The sequence below is a fragment of the Chelmon rostratus genome, chromosome 3 (genome assembly GCF_017976325.1).
Source record: "Chelmon rostratus isolate fCheRos1 chromosome 3, fCheRos1.pri, whole genome shotgun sequence".
In the NCBI taxonomy this organism is placed as follows: domain Eukaryota; kingdom Metazoa; phylum Chordata; class Actinopteri; order Chaetodontiformes; family Chaetodontidae; genus Chelmon; species Chelmon rostratus.
Window position 1 is genome coordinate 764,961 of NC_055660.1, and position 17,898 is coordinate 782,858.

The window sequence follows — 17,898 nt, forward strand, 5'->3', positions numbered from 1 at the left end:
GCAATACACCCACCATGACATAGCTGCGCCCTCTAGCGATGCTAAAATGTATGCAGTGTGTACTTTTATGGCCTCAATGAAGCCAAAGCCCCCGTTAGCTGTCTATGGATAGGCCCCAGATGTCTTCTTACTTCGACAGTGCAACTTGAGGAGATATTATTTTCGGGAGCGAGCAGGCAAACTGCATCCAGAGTCCGTCAGGTGTCGCCAAGATGGGAGATCTGCATTCAACGCTGCATTCAACTTAATGGCAAACACTGTCATTGCTAGCAGCTAGCTATTTGGGATGATGCTATTTCCAGGAACAAAAAGTTCCATCGCTGATATTTGAAACATCGGGCAAAGTTGCGAGACTTACGATGTAAACTCTAAATTGCGGAGCTGATCGTGGCCATTCTAGACCGTGCTTGGGATTCTGACTTGAGACTTCCTTTAACAAGGTGTCTCATATGACTTGGGCTTGCCTTCACTGACTTGACAAGACTTGGGACTTGACTCAGGCTTAACCTCAAGGACTTGAGAACTGACTTGGTCTTTTTTCCGTTGACTTCAGAGGTGGCCCAAGATCCCTGTGACACAACTTGAGCTTGCCATTAAAGACTTAAGACCTACTTGACCTGGTCTTATCTTGACTTGGCTTTGCCCTCAAGTTGAGACTTGGACTTATTTCAGTAGACTCGTGTGATGAATGTGAACAAACAGCTGATTTACAGTCGAGTCACATTCCCGTGTTTCCTGTCTCTACATACTGTGTCTTCCTGTGTGTCCTCTAGGTCCAGGATGGACATCCTCGGTTCTCCGTCTCGTCACGTCTACTCCTCCCAACCGGCTCAGATGCTGTCTGTCGACCCTGGTTGCCGTGGTGACCGTCAGGTCAGCGGCCGTCAGGAGGTGTCGGTGGCGTCCGTCGACCAGGAGGCGCACAGTAACGCCTTCATCCGCTCCGTCCCGCTGGCCGAGGAGGAGGACTTCGACAGCAAAGAGTGGGTGATCATTGACAAAGAGGCCGAGCTACGGGACTTCCAGCCAACCACGTCAGGAACCACTGACGAGGAGCCTGAGGAGCTCCGCCCCCTGGAGGAACAGGAGGAGAGAAGGAGGCTCAGGGCCGGAGGTACGCACCTGAAATGAAAAGGTCTCAAGAAACACAAAATGGTCTTTGGGGGGGTAAAGGTCAAAGGATTTAGATTCAGAAAGTGGATTCATGGTCATGATACCAAACAATAATTATTTTGAGAAATAGAAACCTGTATTTCTACAAAACCCTTTCCTTCATTCAACAGAAGAAGCACAGTTATTCATGTCAAAAAACTACGAACACATTTTATTTGGTACCTGTTGGTACATGTGTTGATACCCAGTCCTGTTCTACATAGAAACTGGTTCTCTGTAGCAGTGGTGCAATCTATGTGGTCTGACGGCTTCCTTATGGGAAGAGACGTTAGTATGAAGTGGAGCACGTTTCCAGCACAGTACTTGATTTTGAACTCCAGAGGTGGAACAGTCTAAGGAGAAATGTGGAACCAGCTGACTGGAGCAGTTGGGAACCATTGCTCTATGATACCATGTTTCTGATCATGTCTCTGATGTACCTTCATGCTGCTGTAGAAACTGGATCAACAGTCAATATTCACCAGATTCGACATATTTATCTTTGTGACTCGAGGCCAGTTTGAGTTCTAGCCCCCGGCTGTTTTGACCTTACAAAACGTTGGATCCCAACAATGTTCCTTAACCATTATCATGCCTGCAATGCATCACTGTTTCTTGATTTTGTTGCTGCATGTCACCGACAACAGATCCATGAACATCATCATCTCAACAAACCATCGTTCAACTTTTCATCGTGGGAAAGCCCAAAGATGACTTTCTGCTGAACAATCCTAGACATGCTGTTACATTGGATCCGTATGTTTAGGTGCACACTAAACCCCGCAGACTTACGTGAAATTAAGGTTTAACTTAATTGTAAATCAGCTTCAGTGCATCAGGCCTCGGTCTCTGGAACTGTGGTTGACATCTTGTTTTCCCGCAGGAGGAGAGCTGGTGGTTCGTCCAAAGACCCACACCAGGGAGAGCAGCCGAGGGATGCTAACGCTAACGGAAGAGGAGGCGTCAAGGAGGAGTGGCGGGAGCCCGGCCCAGTCGCCCTGTCACTCACTGCCGTCAGGACGCCCCCGCCGGAGAGAGTCAGAGCCCATTGGACCTCAAAGACCGGTAAGAGACCCAGCCAGCCAATCAGTGGAGAGCTCAGCTCTCTGGTGGCATGTTGGTGGCCAGATGAGGAAGTGGGCGGCCGTTGTGCAGATTCATCTCCCTGATGACAAACTGTTATACCAGACGCCGTCACAGGGAGGCGCTCTGCAGCAGCTGCTGCACCTCGTTTGTCTGTCTGTCAACATGCAGCTTAAAGGACAAATCCAGCACCGTCGCAGGTTCTGCTCATTTCCAGTTCTCCCGTCTGTGGGTTCTATCAGTGTCGCCGAGACGTTGAGCCTGGACTTTAGATGCACTGAGCCGTCAGAGCCTCCTCCGGCTCTCTGAACTGCTAACAGTGAATGTCCGATCTCCACGTCGGATATTTGACACAGGATTTTCCTCATTAGTTCCATCATCAGATGAGCAGACTGACACATCTTCATCCAGTCCTCCTCTGCATGTCAGCTCCTGGGCTGCGTATCAATATTTCCTCCTCTGAAGCTTTGCCGATGATAATTTTCACTCATTAGAGCCGTCCGAACCTTTTAACGACGTTTTCGTAAATAAAATACAATAAAAAACCAACGAGCTGACGTTTAAAGGAATGTCTCATCAACAAGAATCCGTCCGTCTGTTATCTCCCTGCGTATCATCCTAATCATCATGATGCGGTTGTAGGCAGGTAGCTACACCTGAACAGGTCGCCACGGTATCTCACACACAGATACCACACACACTGTAGATACTACACATACAGATACTACAGAGATACTGCAGATACTACAGAGATACTGCAGATACTACACATACAGACACTGCAGATACTACAGGGATACTGCAGATACTACAGAGATACTGCAGATACTACAGAGATACTGCAGATACTACAGAGATACTGCAGATAATACAGAAATACTGCAGATACTACAGAGATACTGCAGATACTACAGAGATACTGCAGATACTACAGAGATACTGCAGATACAGATGAATCAGTGCTCAGAAAGAACTCAGGTTTGCTCCTCATCAGCGCACACAGGTCGAGGTCTTTGGCGAACTCGTCAGGAGAGGAAACATCATCGGTGCCGGTGGTGTTGGGAGGTCATGAGCAGAGCTTGTGGACTCGTGCTGGAATTGTCCTTTAAAGATGTCTCAGTGAAGACACGCAGATGAACTCCTGCAGGAGTCCGTCTGCAGGGTGGCGGCAGCTCCGTCCTGCAGCCAAACATCTGTCACAAGCAGTGGTTGGGTTGAAGTAGCAGCAGATAGATCAGATATTTGAAGGACTTGTACTGCACAGCAGGAACAGCTGCAGAACTTCATGCATTCAGTGCACAGAAACTAATCCATTCATGACATTCTCTGCAGCAGAGAGTTAAGAGAAAATCAGATCTTATCTTATCTTATGTTGAACCTGCAGGTTACACCTGTCCTGCAGCGTCACCGGCGGACACTAAATGTTCATTCAGCAGCAGCACATCCCGTGAGTCTGACTGTGGACATTCGGCCGAAGCCTCATGCGAGTTGTAGCTGCTGAATATTATTTTATCTTTGTTAAAATGTGAAGATTTTTCTCACCTGGTTCTCTTAAAATTCGGACAGAAAACTCAGGAGTAGAATTTCAGCTGTTGAGAGCTGAGAAAATATCTTTCGTCATAGATGCTAAAGATTGACTTCTTCAGTTTACTGCTGAGTCAGAGATAGATCTACATCGCCGCCGTCACCCTCACGGTGTCGATGCTTTCGTTCTTCCCCGACTGTCTGTGACACATGGAAATCAGTTTCATCGGCTGTGAACGGAGCTGCTGCAGAGTTCTGAAATCTTTTCCATCTCTTTGCTTTTGCCCATGACTTTTGCTTTGGACCATTGTTTTATTCTGAAGGGGTGAAAGGGAAACTGATTCAAGCTGCAGCCACGATGTTTCTACGTCAGGATGCTGATGATGTTCTCATCTCCTGTTGTTCTGCTGTGTTTTCTCATGTTCTCTGACACGTCAGAGTCAAAGTGACACTGTTTCACTACACACACACACACACACACGCACACACACACACACACACACACACACACACACAGGTGTGGTAACTCAGGATGTTCAGACCTTCAGGATGGTGGACAAATGGAAACTTACTGAAAACCATCCAGGTTAAAAAAAACGGCTCAGTATCGCAGATTAACGTCCACGTTGCCACCGGTCAGCGCGGGGGACAGTGAAGGTGTGGGTGGGTGGAGGTCGGCTGGTGGACGTGTAGCGAGTTTTTTCTGAGCTGTTATCATGGTTTCCATCACTAACCTTAACCAAGTGCTTTAGTTTCTCAACTCCAGCCTTTAGTTTATTTTCTGGAACCGTAACTTTCCGAACTCGCCCATGGCGCAGCTCCCGGTGTGCAGAATGAGCAGAGTAAGACTTAACGTAAACAAACGTCTCTGAATGTAATTGAGGTTTTGCAGAAATGTCCAGTATTGCTGATAAAGAGTCTCTTTTCTGTTATTTCCAATCTGAGAGCTGTGATGAGAACGATGTGGAGGAGAAGTGTTGGGTCTCTGTACATCAAAGAATCTGCTCTATACGGAACTTCAGAGGCTCAGAAAACAGAAACTCCTCATCATACAGTCCAGTAGACCATCCGAACCCTGATTCAGGGTAGGCATCACAGGTCAGGATCAGGGTTGTGATGGACTGCTGGATGTTTCAGCCACTCAGAGATTCATAAAATGTGTAAATATGTGAAGGAATGTTGAAAATACGTCCGCTCCGAATGCAGCCGTGTGTTTTATAGATCTGCAGTGGTTTGCAGCTACATCACTCTGGGAGAATACCATGACGACCCTTCAGCAAAGACTAGTTTGTCAGTTTTCGTTGACTCAGTCAGAGGTTTTGTTGTTTTCCTGCTCAGCGTCCTTCAGTCGCTTCTCTTCGCCTTTAATTTCTTCATCAGTGAATCATCACAGTCACACGTGCAGGACTGAGCCGAGGTCAAATCAGTCCAACTGTTGATAAACCAGGTTCGTTCTGACGCCCTGCTGCACTGATCACATCCTTCTGAAAGAAGGCTTTTATATCCTCCAGACATGAACCGCTGGCTTCAGATCAGCCACAAGGTGGAACGTTTAGATTTGTGTTGGGTGATCAAATGATGCTCTAACGAACTTCCTGTCGGTGTTCAGACCGTCAGAGGTTTCTGGTTTCTCGAGTGTCGAGACAAAGTCCTCAGCTGTAGTTACTGAATCCACCAATGAGCTGCTGATGGCTGGACGGTTTCTGTGTCGCAGAATTTATTGGCATCAAAGAAGAAACGAGTTGACTGTCATGTGATTGTTTGGCGTTCGGAGCTTTGCATTAAAATTCAAACTGTGGTCTGACGTGAAGACGAGAAGTGAAAAGCAGAAACTTTACACCCCTTCAGTCGTTCTACGACACAAGAACGACAGAAACATTCACCAAGATAAACACTCAGTCACCTTAAACACACCTGGATCACGTGGATCACCTGGACACGACAGGAACTGACAAAAACCAGGCGTCATGTCTGGCCACCATTAGCAGACAGTTGAATCTTCTCAGACCAATAAAAAGACAACTCGGCGAACTGAAGTGTACGAAGGCCTCCAAGTCCCAAAAGGCCATTTTTCATTGAATCTAATCTAATATAATATAATATAATATAATATAACATAATATAATATAATGTAATGTAATGTAATGTAATGTAATATAATATAATATAATATAATATAATATAATATAATATAATTTATCAGGACTTCTGGGCCTCCATAAGTTAAAGATAAAGAGAGCTGTTAATATAAAATATTGTTTTTTTCAGATTCAATTCTGAATAAATAGACAAAAAAAACTTCATCAGAGATATTTTGTAAATAATAAATTCTGAAAAATGAACAGATAAAATAAAATGGAACAGCCTTGTTGAGCACTTCGTTATGGAGGACCATACCTGACTAATGAGGGGGGGAAAATCAGTGAATACATGAAATGAATTGATTATTATATTTATATTTTATTATTCTTACTGATCTGTTTTTAGAGTCTTACCAGCAGTGATCCTGGAGTCAGTAAAATCTGAAGGGTTCTTCCTCTGGAGAGTAGGATTGAGTTTGATTAATTAGATTTTTGTTCTGTGTGTGATTGTGGATTTTTATAGAGGTGTGAGAGGAAAGGTCAGGGGTCACCAGAGTCATTAGGATTTAACCTCTGGGGAGTCCAACTGACTTCATGAAAGTGAATGTGGAATCATTGAATTTAACATTTATTTTGAAGTTTATTATTTTTCTTATTTCATTTCAATCCTCAGGATTCACATTTAATTTTCCTTCAGCAGGACTTTTTCATGTGTGTGATGATTTATTGGTTCTTTTCCACATTTCTTCACTTTCATTCTCCCTTTTGGTTCAATTCTACTTTTATGTGGCCATTTAATTTATTCGTGCACTCATTTGTTTATTTGCTAGTAAAGTCAGGTTTGGTCTTCCATACTTGGTGGCTGCTGTTTCCAGGCTGGACGTTCTTACATCTTCACTGATCTTTCACTTCACCCGCAGCGCGACATCTTGTCGTTTAAGGCCTCGTCCGTGCTGAAACGTGTGCACGAATCCGTGTTTAGCGATATTTTAGCTTCGACCTTCTTTTATTTTCGTGCCGACCGTCACCGCTAGACTCCAGCCATCGAGGACTGCCATTCTCTTTTTTACTCCTCTCCAACTCTCTCCCCCCCCCTCCACATAACTACTGATGCCTTTGCCCCCAACCTATCGCTTTAAAAGTACACAGTATGTCGAGTTTGACTCACCTGAGGAGACAGAGAAAAGAGCGAGGGTGCCATTGGGACAACACAAGAAGAAATAAAGTGATGTTTCGGGGTAAGCACAGTTTAGGAATAGTCCTTTACCTCTGTTCTCTCACTCAGTTTCTGTTCCTCCTCCTCCTCCTCCTTCTGTTCAGACATATTTCCTGCCTTTTTTTCCTCCGTCGTGTGTCTGTGTGTTGTGTGCTTGATGACTTCATCTCTCTTTTGTGTTCCCTGTTTCTTTCTGCATCTCCAATGGTCATTTTTCCTTCAGCCGTCAGAAGCTGTCCAGGCTCAGACTGTTGTAGACTAGTGAGATACAGTATGTGCAGTGTTCGTGTTGGTGACTTTGTGTCCTTTTAAAGTGCTTCTCTGTGGAGGAAAATATTTTCATCACCACTTTTCCAGCTAGAGGGATGCTAGTCTGACCAATCTGGCGACCCACACAGCTAACAGCCTATTGGCTCGACTGTCCGTTAAGCTTTTCATAGCTCGTAACTAGTCCAGTATCTGATAGCTGTAACTGTAGACTCCCCAAGCTCCTCCCCTCGCAACCTTTGACCAATCAGCTGAAGGCTTTAGATGTGCGAGAGCGCTAGTCAGCTCTCTCCTGTCTAACGTCGGGTCAGGGAGGGGGAGGAGACGAGGGCAGGAAGTCAAATCAGAGTGTTGGGACGTAGCTGTAGGACAATATTAATTAAAGCATTTATTTTTATAAACGGTCTGTTTCCGCTCATTAACCTCCCACCCCTCCCTGTCTCTGATTGGTCTGTTTGCAGTTGGAAGAGGACAGGCACCAACCGCGGCCCAATCAGCTGAGGAGGCTGGCCTCCTACGTCTTCTCCTCCTCCACCCTGGAGACGGAGCAGTATCCTCACGGAGGAGGCAGCTTCATCCAGAGAAGCCGCTCGGCCGAGAGCAGCCCCGCCCACATGACTGCCACGGCCTCGGCCCGGCGGCGGCACGCCGGCACCCTGCCGACGCCCGGCAGCCCGCGGAGCAGACACTCGGTCCTGAACGTGTCGAGGACGCAGCTGCAGCAGATGTTAGCCAAGCTCATGAACAAGAACAGCAGCTGAGAGGACTGAGAGACGGACTCAGAGCACACATGTGACATGACGCACACACATACACACACACACACACACACACACATACACACACACACGTACTCACATACACACACATAGAGACACACATACACACATATACACGCACACACGTACACATACACACATACACACACACACACACACAAATACACACACACACGTACACATACACACTTACACACACATAGACACACATACACACATACACAGAAACACAGACACACACACACACACACATAGAGACACACATACACACATATACACGTACACACATACACACACACACACATATACACGCACACACACACGCGCACACACAAACACACACACACACACTCACACGCACAGACACATATACACATACACATAGAGACACACATACACACATATCCACGTAGATACATACACACGCGCACACACACACACAGACACACAGACAGAAGCAAACACACATATACACAAGCATGCACATACACACACACATGTATGACACATATATGCAGAGCCTGTCAGACCCTTTTCAGGGCCCCCCTGCCCTTCACCTTCACCCACCCTGCAGACGGTGCAGATCACCTACTGACGACCTGTGAGAGCAGGGCAGCAGATCACAACTATTTTATTATTGATTCATCTGTAAAACTTTATTTGATTTATTTGATTGGTTAAAGTGCCCCTAAATCCTGAAAACCTTCCAGCAGTGTTCGCTGGTTTGGGCTCCTGCTGCCCCCGTTTACTTCAGACCAGCTCTGCATATACAGACAACATGAACACACAGCACATGAAACTGAGAGCCAGATAATAACCACAACAAGCCATATTACTGGCACACAGCAGCTGCTGTGCTGGTAAACACACACACACACGCACACACACACACACACACACACACACTCTCACGTAGCTCAACCAACGACTTTTCAAGCAGAGGAGCAGAGGAAGAGGAGAAAAGTGCTGACGACAGGAAATATTTTCCATGCAATAAACTCGAAGAAGCCTCTCTGCAAACCTGATGTTGCACACGCCACAGACCTGGCAACCGGAGGAAATAACGTGAAACTGAATATTTCCTTCCTGTTTCTGTGAAGAAGAGGAACGTGAAACAGAGCGAGGCTGCTAACAGACTGTTAAGCTTTCCAGTATTTGTGCTTTTATTTTGATTTTTTCTGCTTTTCCCGCTAACGTGAAGGAGCGGTCGTCGAGGAATGCAGGTCGTCCCGGCGATCAAGTTTTGCACCGAGACTTTGGAGTCGGCGTTTTCCCTCCGTTCATCCCGTCCGCCGAGCAATACACCGACACCGACACGAGCCCGGTGGTCCCAGCGTCTCGCTCAGAGTCCAGCTTCATTAAATGTTGTGTTTGAAGACAAACCGATCCGTCACTTTGATCTCTAATCGAAGCCTTTATGACAAAAACTGTTGCTGTGCTGGCTCTCGCAGAAGTACGGTGGCCCTGAAGTGTTTCACAAAAAAAAAGAGAAGTAAACAGCAACATTTATAAAAAAAACAAAAACAAAAGACACAAAGACATTTCATAAAACCACAAAATAAAACCCCAAAACTTTCACAGAATAAATCCACAACTCCGAAATGTTACAGTGCAGCAGAAAGCAAATGTTCATTTTCTATAAACGCGTCACCAAACGTATTAAAAAGAACAAAAACACGATGACGAGAACGAAAACAAACTGACAATAAAGACGAAGCGACCACACAAAGACGAGTTTTTACAAAACAAAAGAAACGTCTGAAGCGCTCAGCTGCTTATTTCTGATTCACGTCCTGGAAAGTTTCTTTAAACGAGTCTTTTTATGAAATGTTGTGTTTAGCTGTGAAGGGAAGGAGTACGAATCCCACGGACAGAACCGTCCGCATTTAAAGCGCCCCGAGTTCATTGTGACACTTTTTGAACAGGTACATTTGTGATTGGTGGGAACCTCTGATGGGGGAGGATCTCTAAATGTGCAGGAGCTGTTGAACATGACGCAGAGCATCATGGGAACTGAGATCTTAGGAAGTTACACAGAAATAGCTTTTCGTTCTGCTGTCGTGTGATTGGTGCATCTGTTGTTTGAGCGGCTGAGATGCTGATCCGTTACTTCATCCGGAGATTATGACTTCAGCAGCTACCAGATTGTTAGGAGATTTGTTCCAGGTGTTTGTTATCTCCAGAGGATGAGTCCTACTAGCTTTGGTGATTCTTGATTTTTCCTCTAGCGCCACCATGAGGGCGACATTTGTGGTTTTAAGTGAAATGTCTTGATGATGATTCCCGGAGTGCGTCTGTATCCTAACAATCCTTTTGACTCTTCATCAGCTGAACCGTACTATGTCTGAGACTTTTGGTTTATGAACACCTGCACAACTTACGACATTCCCATCAGCCGACTGTGTGTTTACTGCTAATTAGCAGATGTTAGCATGCTAACACACTAAACTAAGAATGCTAGCATGTTAGCATTGTCAATGTGAGCATGTTAGCGTGCCAATGTTAGCATGCTAACACACTAAACTAAGATGGCTAGCATGTTAGCATTGTCAATGTGAGCATGTTAGCATGCCGATGTTAGCATTTAGCTAACAGAGGCCCTGTGTCTGCGTACAGTCTCAGTCTCTTAATCTTGTTTTAGCCTCTTCAGCTATCTATGATAGATCAGGATTAATTGATCTGGTTATCTGTAGATATCAAAAACAGTTCAGAGTTGATCAGGACTTAAACGTGTCTTCATCGAGTTTCTGTACTTCCTGTTCTGTCCAAATCCAGTTCTGCATGGAGGCACCTCGTTGTCTCAAGATAAAGAGACAATTAAGTCATAATCTCAAGCTAATGAGCTCAAAAACTCCTGCAGGAGAAGCTTCAGAAGGATCTTGTGGAGATTTAACGTCAAACCTGAGCCGTTCGACGTCGGCTGTTGAGTTTGAGTTAAATCGGGTCTTCCTGAGAACGTTGAAGACGTCTGACCTCTGACTTTGCCGCGTTGCTTCGGGTTGTTGTTACTGGGTTTGCTGAAGGCCTTCTGTCTCAGATGGAGTCAGCTGACCTGATGAAGAGTCGTAAAGGTGACTTGATGAGTCTTCCTCCCCTTCGCTCACTGTGGTGTGGTTCTGTCTGTTCAGTGACCAGAAAGACTCGGAGCTTCGCCGCCTGTTGAAATCATTCCGCGGTGATCTCTGGTGAATTATTCCTGGATCCTCACATCTTGTCTTGTTTGGTTCCACGTCGAGTTTCCATCGCACTTCCTCTTCCATCACTGTTTTCTAACCGCTGGACTTCACTTGTGCACTTTATGACGGAGCAGACCGGAGAGGGGGTCAGGCCGAGCCGGGGTCTCACTATATGGATGCAAAACACAGATGCAATAAGTGAAATGTGGGACGTTATAACTGAAAAGAGACTAATTTAAATAGAATTTAAAAACGCTGAGGAGGAACAAAAAGTATAAATAGGATGAAATAAAGAAAAACCACCACTATAATCCCATAATGGTGCCAGCAGAGCACCGATGGGAAACAAGCTGGACACTCACGTGTTAGTTTTTAGCTTTTGTAAAAGTATGTTCTTGTGTCTCTTTTTAAGAAGGTCGTTCCTCGTACATCGTTTGAAAGACAAAAGCTGCGTTTTGGTGGTTTAGCCAGTGGGAGAGTTTGAGCCACATCCAGCAGTCAGGAGGAAACATGTCAAATCTTACAGCCAATCACCAAGCTGTGAAAATCGACCGCTGAAGAGGGGCTCTGGGCGGAGGGTTGAAGGATCAGATTTGTCAGAAATGTTGATATTTGAAGGACATCTGGGTTTTCATCCAAAATCCTGGAGTTGCTCTAGAAGTCCCCCCCCATCCCATGAGTCAATTCATGACTCGAGCAGGTTTGATTTGTTTGAAAAGAAGTGAGATCACATCACCGATTAGCACAAATCTAGAAAAACATCAATGGCTTATTTAAATGTAGCGTGGTCAGGTGATCAGAGCCTCCAGGTTTTAAAGGGTCAGCTGTCATTGGTTATAACCACCGTTCACACATACATGTTGATTGGTTCCTCAGTCCACTTGCTCAGAAAAAAATAAGAAAGAGGAGCCACCAATTCGTGATAATTCGTCATGTTTGGGCTCGCTCGTCATGTTCAGCACCATCTCAACCTGAGGTGCAAACGGTTCGACAGGTAAATTTCTCAGACGATATTTTCCACTTTGAATGAGACGTTCGTCCTTTCAGGAGAACATCTACAAACGTGTTTGAGGTGGTTCTTGGTTGTGGTGTTGAGGTGTGAAACCCTGGTTAACATTAGGCTGCCAGCGTCATAGCAAAGCAGCGCGCTGCGACACGTTACCTTGAATGTCATTTGAAGTCTCAGTCTCTTCAAGATGTTCACAAACGTTTTGGAACGCACTTCAAAACTCGGGCGACGCGAGGCCGGCTAGGACGGCCATTCTGTGCAATGAAAGCCAAACGGTTGCTTTCTCAGTGTGTTAAAGGGCTACATTAACTAAATATGCACCACTTGCTGTTTCATTAAGCTTGAGGCGTTAGCGTTAGCTCGGTCTGAGCAGGAGACGTCCCTTCACGCTCCAGTCTGACGAGGAGATGACCTGAGTTTGTTTTCATGCTGCTTCATGCTGAGTTCAGGACGTCCCGCCTGTTTTATATTTAGCATAGCGTTACACTGCAACCACTTAGAGAATGTATGAAGTGGACTAGCTGCTAACTCTGAACTTTATTTTGCACGGCTGCAAAATGATTCACGTACAAGATTGTCACTGATACATGTCGATGTTTTGTCCTGCGTCACCATGAACGCAGCACCACGTTCACTTCAGACCAGGTGGTAGAGAGCTTTGGGTGTGCTTCTTCTGCTGACGACACACCGAGTTTGATCCGCAGCATTGATGACGGCGTGTCGTACCAAAAGACTGTTTGCCGACTGTCGCCACTCTTTGCATGAGATCTACTGTTTGTACGACATGCACCTCTGACTGTAAATGACTGAAAACAGCACTGTACTGTAATTACAACACAAACACAGTGAATATTCACCTCTGACTGAAAAACATCTGTGATTTTTTGTAAATAATTTACACCGTTACTAGAGGGGATACTCACGGATCAGAGCTGACTTTAACGAGACAAGAAGCAGCCGGAGCCTTTTTTAGTCCAGATAGTCACAGAATCCATAAACTGTCATCCGGTCTTTTATTCTGCAGCGTAGATTTGAACATTCATATCCAGTGTTTTGTTTCAGTTAAGTGGAGGAAGTCCTGACGCGTGATTCTGTTCAAACATCGTGGACTTGAGCCGACACTTCTGGATGGATGAGATGTTTTTAACAAATCTAATTTTTGCTGTTTTGGGGATTATTCCCATCAGTCATGATTGGATTTGATTCAGCTGAATCACTGCAGAGGCACACACGTCAGAACCGCGAGACTAAAGTGAAACTGCCCGCCGTAAACACACTGCAGATTTTAAGGAGCTACTTCCTGGTTCTTCCTGGACTTTAAGCAGTTTTGCAGTCGGTGGACCGTTAGAAAGGTTTTCAGATGTGCTCATTTGTTCGTTGTGGTCTGTAGGAACAGTGGGCAAAACTAAAATAAGATTTAAAGGCTGGTTTAAAAATGGCTGAATTTGTGAAAAAAGATACTTGTAAGGCCGGCAGCCCACTCCAAACCACACGCTGTGAGCAAATGTTTGTATTACTACTGCGACTATTGATGAAGTACACGATTTCAAAAAATACTGCAGCACTCCGCTGTTTGCTAAAAGGCCTTTTGTCTGTAAGAACACGTCAAATTTCATCTGGTTTGGGCTGTCGTGTCAGTCGAACTGCTGCGACTCATGTCACGTTCATTCGGTTTGAGTTGATTTAAGCAAGAATTTATTTAATGTACAAGTTTAACTTGTAAAACAATTTCCAGAAAACTAAAAACTGTGTTGCAGTTCTGTTGGTAAGAAATTCCTGATATGTAGAAGTGCAGTATTTAGATGTGATAGTAAACAGTAGTACTGCATCGTGGTCAAATTCAAAATTAGGCTACTTTTCTTAGTCCCACTTTTCATGAAGGTTTTAATTAATAGCAAAATCTCCATCACATTAACGTTACTGTGACGTTGAAGCCTTTATGTCTTTAGACTTTCGTCAAAACTAGATGTGTGCAGATTTCGCAGAAACTGTTAAGATGTTAAGTTCCACAAACCTTTTTCACGGTCTGCCACAAAATATTTATACCTCATGAATCACACACTAGTTATATAAATGTAAAAAATGGTATTATGCTCATGCATTTTATTGCATATTTGATGTTAGTGCTGATCTTTATGGAATAACAGGGTGATACTGTACAGATCATGTGTCTGTAGGAAGAACTAAGCTTCATAGTGTCTTTAGAGCTGAGCACTTGTCCCCATGTTAGTTTTGTTTAGACTGTGCGCCTCCTTCACCACAGTCAGACCGGTCTGGACCTCATGTGTCAATGATGGTCGATTCAAAGGACCATTCAGACATTTTCAGAAATCCTTATTTGTCCGAAATGTAAATGGTATTAGTTTCAGTTGTGTGTCCAGTACATAGAGGAGGTGGCGTGTTTAGCCTAGCTTAGCACAAAGACTGGAAGCAGGGGAAACTGCTAGCTCAGCTCCTATGTACCTTCACACAAATCTTACTAGCTAACAAGCTAATCAGAAGTCCATGGTGTTGTCCGATGGTTTAGTTGACAACAGGTTTAGGACTGAGATCAAACAACCCCTCTTTGAGTTCAGGACTTCAGTTTTCAGTCACAGCTCCCAGCGGTTACTGGCTAGCTTCAATGCTAACTGCTGCTAAAACCACAATGCATGATTTTTACATTTCTGTTTCCATACTTCATTAAAAAAAGATACATCATGTAGCCCATGTGGACTAGGAGTTATTCATAAGTGGATTTTATTATCTTTAATTTAGCTGGGCTAGTATTTTTAACATGCTTCTACTCTCTGCTAAGCTAGGCTCAATGTATTTCTTTACTGGGCACTCAGAAGTCAAGCTGGTATCAATCTATCGATCGTTTTTTCTATTTCCACATCTGTTTATTAAACAACATGTAAATCAGGCGGCGTTGGGCTTGTTGGTGCGAGGCTAGTCGGTCACTCCCTGCTTCCAGTCTTTGTGTTAAGCTAAGCTGGACGGATCCCGGACCTGTTGAAACTGTGTGTCCAGTACAGTTGACGTCTGACTAACAGAAAACAGAGAGCTTCATAAAATGTGTGAATGTTCCTTAAAGTTTTTGCAATAACAGCAGTTTGTGTTGTCGAGTGAAGCGGACAGAGGAGCTCACAGTGTTAGTTCAGTGTGATGATCCGTGAGTGTCCTTCACCTGTATAATACAGTTACGTTTTTTTTCTATCACTATATGATTGTACAGTACTGCTTGTATAATTTACAGGTAAAGCATGTATTTTAAACTTTTTGTAAATCCAAATGATAACTGTGTACATATATACAGAAATGTAGAAAGTAATTAGGTTTGCAGTTAATCTCTAATAGCATGACAATTAGCGGGGTTTAGTATGTATGTACAGGCTGTAGCCTATGTTAAATCTTTATGAAGGGAAACACTTGAAAATCACCTGATATCAGACTGCGTGCTGTCTAAGGATAAACTCTGCAATGCATTTTTTGTGCCTTTTATATCAATGTATGTAATCTAGACAATCTTGAAAAGCTTGTGTACAACCAAAATGACATTAAAATGGTTTTGGGGCAAATGCATCAATTCCTACTGTGTTTCTTACTGGGAGAAGAGCGTGCGCTAAACATGTTAGCTTCCTCCAACACATCAACACAGATGCTATTGCAGTTTTTCACTACATGATCACAATGGTTTGGAAAATGCTGATACTTCTAGAAATGGGGACATAACAAATTGAAATGACAAAAAAAATGGATGCTGTCACTTCTCGTAAGCAAGGCAGTTAGCTAGAGATTTAACTTAACTGATGCACTATACAGTATGTTTGTGACTGTCTTATTTGAGCTGTTCTCTACAATCTACTGAGACATTGAGTGTATGATTGCACACCCTAAATGAATAAGGACACAGTCATGGTTTCATTGGTCATACATGTTGATGTTTATATACTGCTAATGAGCGTTAGGCCTTGTGTTAATGCATTGTGATATGTACGAGCTCAAGAAGCTTTAACAGTATGTTTTGTTCAGTTCCGTGTTCTTTGCTGTCTTGTTTTGAGCTTATTTCGTTGTAATAAAGAGTGTTGTTGCATTGTTTCCAGGTGTTGTCGCCCACGGAGCAGAGCGCCCCATCACCGCCCTCCCCGGACTATCGGACAAAGGGCCAGAGCGACGAGAAGGAGCATTTCCACATCCTTCCTCAGCTCCAGGCCAAGAGGGCTGACTTCCTCACCGTCATACTAACTGGAACGCTGCCTCAGCGCCGAAGCTTTGCCACGCCAGATGAAGAAGTCCCAGAACCTGCGGGGCCAAAGGATGATGATGTCACGAAGAGCGAGTCCAACAGTGAGGCAAGTCAGAAGAGCACTGAACGCAGCCAGGACGCCGCGCCTTCAACACTCATGGCTGAGGACCAGAGGGGCCAGAAGGAACACGCGTCAGCTGCTGATGCAGACCCTGACCTGGAGGACGCTTCCAAAACCCTCGTCCTCTTCTCACCTGGAGACACTCGAAAGTCTCCCTCTGGAGGTGATCATGTTCTAGAGGGTGAGTTGGCCACACCGTGTGCCCTCACTTCCCGTAACGACCGCCTCCTGGTTGGGGAGGCAATTCAGCCTGAACCCTCTGAGACTGGCCGTTTGTCCCCTGCTCTTCGGTCAGATCTGAGACCGTCCACTCCCATCGCTCCTGCATCTCCACCCTTCACCAAAGTTGAACGCACTTTCATCCATATTGCAGAGACATCACACCTCAATGTCATGTCTTCCAATGGTCACTCTGCCAAGGAGAGTGACCGGGAAGTCTTGGCGATCATGAAGACAACAGAGGATGACACCCACGAGCAGCGAGGAGCACCAGTGATAGACGAGCCTCCAGAGGAGTCTGTGCCAGACCAAACTCCACCAGTTGAAAAACACCCCAATACTGAGAATGGTCCGTCGACTGTCCTGGCCCAGTCTTTGGAGCCTGTTCTAGAGGCCAAGTCCCCAGTTCATGGACATAAAGATATGTCACAGGAACCTAAGAAGCAGCCATCACCCAGCGAAGAAGCTTCCAAGCTTCAGACAACTGAATCAGAACCACCAGCCGCCATAAAGCCCAGAATCCGAAGCCGAATTCCAGTACTCATATCTGAGGAGGACTCAGGCTCAGAGCAGTCGTCCTCCCTCTCGGCTCGGGCTCGGCTTCAGCAGCGGGCCAGGCAGCTAGACTTGGCACGTCTGCTCGTCCAGAAACAACAGGGTCGCTGGATGAGGCGGAGGATGCTGTCTGGGACGTCGTCTTCATTTTCCTCTGGGGATGATGAGCGTCGAAGGGCTTCCGAAACCCTGTCAACCACCGGCTCAGAGGAGGACACACACACCTCGGACGAGTCCAAGAGGAGCTCCCGTCTCAAACCCACTGAAGAGCAAGGCTCCAAAGAGTGTAGGAGCAGAATTCCTAGGCCTGTCACCCCCATAAAGAAGCCTTCAGTGGGACTTGCTGCAGCTCCTTCTCCTCTGTCCTTGCCAGACTCCAGCACCACCAAGGGAGCGTCATCCTTCACTAACGGGTACGATTCAGTTTTTCTCGTTTAATTGTATTTTGATATTAAATCAGTTTGATGAAATTATAAAGTATTATAAAG

The 17,898-nt window shown here is 45.1% G+C and overlaps 1 protein-coding gene across 1 annotated transcript in view; it reads left to right on the forward strand.

Moving 5' to 3' along the window:
* ttbk1a (tau tubulin kinase 1a) overlaps positions 1-17,898 on the forward strand; it is a 32,651-nt gene that overhangs the window by 13,820 nt on the left and 933 nt on the right. Inside the window, exons 12-14 of the mRNA XM_041933964.1 lie at positions 774-1,114; positions 2,039-2,217; positions 16,373-17,823. Coding sequence (XP_041789898.1) covers positions 774-1,114; positions 2,039-2,217; positions 16,373-17,823 — 1,971 coding nt within the window. The remainder of the gene's footprint in view (positions 1-773; positions 1,115-2,038; positions 2,218-16,372; positions 17,824-17,898) is intronic.